Source organism: Vipera berus (assembly GCF_964194415.1).
Source record: "Vipera berus genome assembly, chromosome: 9".
Lineage (NCBI taxonomy): Eukaryota > Metazoa > Chordata > Lepidosauria > Squamata > Viperidae > Vipera > Vipera berus.
Genome location: NC_138212.1, coordinates 13,672,898 through 13,676,540, shown reverse-complemented (window position 1 = coordinate 13,676,540; position 3,643 = coordinate 13,672,898). Strand labels below are relative to the sequence as shown.

Sequence of the window (3,643 nt, the reverse complement as noted above, 5' to 3'; positions counted from 1 at the left end):
TTCCAGTGTCCTTGTAACTTCAAATGGTCATTAAATGAAGGTGTGTAAGTCGAGGACTACCTATAAATAAGTGGTAGAGATTTTGTGTCCGATAAATTTGACCTGGTGTTAGTGTTTCATATATATGGGTCATCACTTGAGATGGTAGTTAACAAGTGAACAGATCTGTACAGATGTTCATGCAACACAAACATACTCAGAAAAGTCCACTCCAAAGAATGTTGCGCTCATTCTGGTAAAGTAATTGTTAGATACAGCACTGCTTTGTTACATGCTTTTCTGTTTTAAATAGCCAATAATTTGAATTCATCCTTGAGGTTAAAAAATACTTGAGGTCTTTAATTGAATACCTTACTATTCCCATTAACTGTACTTCTCTGAACTTTATGGACTCTTATATTCCATTATATACATGGTTCCTTACATTTTAGAAAGAAGGCAATTTCACAAGCAATGTAATTTAAGATGAGTAATTTAATTAAGTCTGAGATTCCCTACCATACTGGCACACACAGGGTGGAGGAGATGCAAAGACAGAAAGGTCCCAGAGGTACGGTAGCTCAGGTTGAAGAAATACTGTAATAGGTGTGCTGCCCCCTGGAGGGGAATGACGGTCCTGTCTGAGCCCAAAGTTTCTGGTTTGTCGTTTGGCCAAAGCTTCTACTTAGACAAGCAACCTCTTGCTCAAGAAGTTCCCAAAAGGCTGCATTTCCACATCCTAGGCAGGTATGCACTCACTCACTCACGGTCTGGCTCCAAGGTGAATCACTGCAACTCCTTTTAAGGAGAGGCTGCATGAAAGGAAGTGGGGGAAGGGTTCATTGAGAGCTCCTTCACCACGCCTTGTTCTTCCTTCAGGCTGAGACGCCAAGCCAAAAGCTGATCCCAGCAGCTAAACTCAGCAGAGATTCCGACAGCTTTGCTAGCAGCTGCCTGATTCCTCTCCAAATCCGCTTCCTTGCCCAGCACTCCCTATCGCTGCCTATTCACAATGGCCAGGAACCACCTAGTACAGAAAGCCAAGCTAGCTGAACAGGCTGAGCGTTATGAGGATATGGCTGATTTCATGAAGGCAGTAGTAGAGGATGGAGCCGAACTCTCTAACGAAGAACGTAATCTGCTCTCAGTTGCCTACAAGAACGTAGTTGGCTGTCAGAGATCAGCGTGGCGGGTCATCTCCAGCATTGAGCACAAGACGGAGGAAGGAGATGACAAAGCTCAGCTGGTCAATGAATATCGGGAGAAGATCGAGAAAGAGCTGAAGAACGTCTGCAATGTGGTCTTGGGGCTCTTAGACAAGCATCTCATTCAGAAAGCTAGCGACCCAGAAAGCAAAGTGTTCTATTTAAAAATGAAAGGCGACTACTTCCGCTATCTGGCTGAGGTGGCCACTGGGGATGACCGAAAGCAGATAATTGACAATGCCCGAAAAGCTTACCAAGAGGCAATGGACATCAGCAAGAAGGAGATGCAACCCACAAATCCTATCCGCCTGGGCCTTGCTCTTAACTTCTCTGTCTTCCATTATGAAATTGCCAATGCTCCAGAAGAGGCAATCAAGCTGGCTAAGACCACCTTTGATGAAGCCATGGGTGACCTCCACACGCTCAGCGAAGACTCCTACAAAGACAGCACTCTCATCATGCAGCTTCTCAGGGACAATCTCACATTATGGACAGCGGAGTGCTCAGGAGAAGAAGGCGGAGAAGCGGGTGAAGAGCCAAAGAACTGAACTTTTTAGACAGTAGAAAGATGGTAACTCCACATCTCCCTTCCTCTTTTGTTCTTTTCCAACACATGGTATTTTTATAAGACGCATCTCCAGCTCCTGAAAGTTTCAACGGGATTTTGACAGCTAAAAGGGGATGGATTCATAAAGGACTTAAGCATTTATCCGCTCGCCCTCATGTGACAGCTTTGGGATTACCTTGGTCCTTGGGCCCCATTCTTCCTGGTATGTGACATCTGCGAGACTCACCGCAGCCTGGAACTGCTTGCTTGGTTTTTTTGTCTTCATAAACTCTTGTGTTTGGTACAGCATCGGGTTAATACAAGTGTTCTCCTGGTATGGGATGGATAGATGCTATATATAATTTGTTATGTTTAACTGAACAAAACTAAAACCCAAAATCTTAAACCTTATTTTGCATGGCAAAGATACCAAAACAGCTGAACCAAGTTAAACAAGGATAGTTGCCTTGCTTTCTCAAGTGCTTTTGTTCTGTGGGGTTTTCTCACTCCGGGCCAGAAGTTGGAAATAGGGCCTTTGTGTCAATGTGGGAGGGAAGACTTCTTCTAAGGGGTTAAAACTAGCAATCTCAAGAGAGCCTCTTGTTACTATGGTGTTACTATGGTGGTTTGCTGCAATACTCTTCCCCAATAAAAGTTCACGTTTATGCCTGCCTTTTGTAGTTCTGGTCTTCAGTTTCATGTCTGGTTGTTTCCAGGTAAGAGGGAGAATGTGACCATCTACAGCCATTTCAGAGGTAGGAACACAAGGCTAAGCAAAAGGTATGGTGAGCAGGTTGATACACGTTAGACATTTCCCTGTTCCTCTGAAATCCAAGGTTCTCCTGTGGGGGTGGAGGTAGGAGAACAGTAATGTCTGAAGTAAGAGCAGCATTGTGTAGGTTTCATCCACGAAGGGTGGAGTTGCGAAGGGCTTTGAGGCTAGGAGTATTTTTACCTGGGTGCAAAAGGATGCATGCCCCTTCTCCCAAGAGAAAGGCCCATGCTTCTATTTGCCTGGACCACAAATGCTTTTTCCTTATTCAGGAAGCACACGACCATTTCCATCAAATCCACTCGTGGATGCTCTTTTTTTTCCCCTGGACTGGATGTGATTAGGTTTTTTTTTTACATCCTACCCTGATGGAGATCAACTTTTTGCACTACAGAATATTGGGGTGGTATATGACTATGTGCGCTCTTTCAGCTCACACATTTAGTCTGTTTTAAACACCAAGAAAGCCTGTTGATCTTCCTACAAAACAAAAAACCAAGAACCTGTTACTAAGAATGTAATTAATTTTCTTCTTGGTTGTTCAGGAAACAGAAAGTGTCAGAAAAGTCTATATATTTCTTGCTTAATTTCCTTAGCAGAAGATCTATTGGAGACCTCGAAGAGCATCCACCTTTCAAGCCAGAAGAAAGGCGAACCAGTGATTTTTGAGTGATTTATTTCTTCCTAGCTGGTGGGCTATGGGAGGGCACATATTTGGCATGCAGAAAGTCCCATGTTCCATCCTTGAACCTCTTGGTAGAGATGGGAATAACTCCTCTATGAGTCCCTCGTGAATCAGCCAAGGAAGAGGGCTTTTTAAAACAAAAATTGCCCAAGCTGATAGATAGATAGATAGATAGATAGATAGATAGATAGATAGATAGATAGATAGATAGATAGATAGATAGATAGATAGATGATAGATAGATAGATAGATATCATGATAAAAATACTGTGAAGAGGAACCATCTCCCCGTCCCCAGGAGTTAATTGTTCTAGATGGAGCAACAATCTGATTTAATTTAAAACATCTTCCTGTCATAAGGTGATCACTATGGACTACTAACTCTTCTTAAGAGAAACTATCTTTTATTATGGAAGAATCCTTGGAGAATATTATTCCCCAACACCTGTACAAAT

General features: G+C 43.0%; 1 protein-coding gene across 1 annotated transcript; it reads left to right on the top strand.

The window, feature by feature from the left end:
• The first annotated feature begins 540 nt into the window (after positions 1 to 540).
• SFN (stratifin) lies at positions 541 to 2,468 on the top strand. The gene has a single exon (XM_081335407.1). It carries the CDS (start codon positions 992 to 994, stop codon positions 1,730 to 1,732), a length of 741 nt encoding a protein of 246 aa, XP_081191533.1. The 5' UTR covers positions 541 to 991; the 3' UTR covers positions 1,733 to 2,468.
• Positions 2,469 to 3,643: the final 1,175 nt, after the last annotated feature.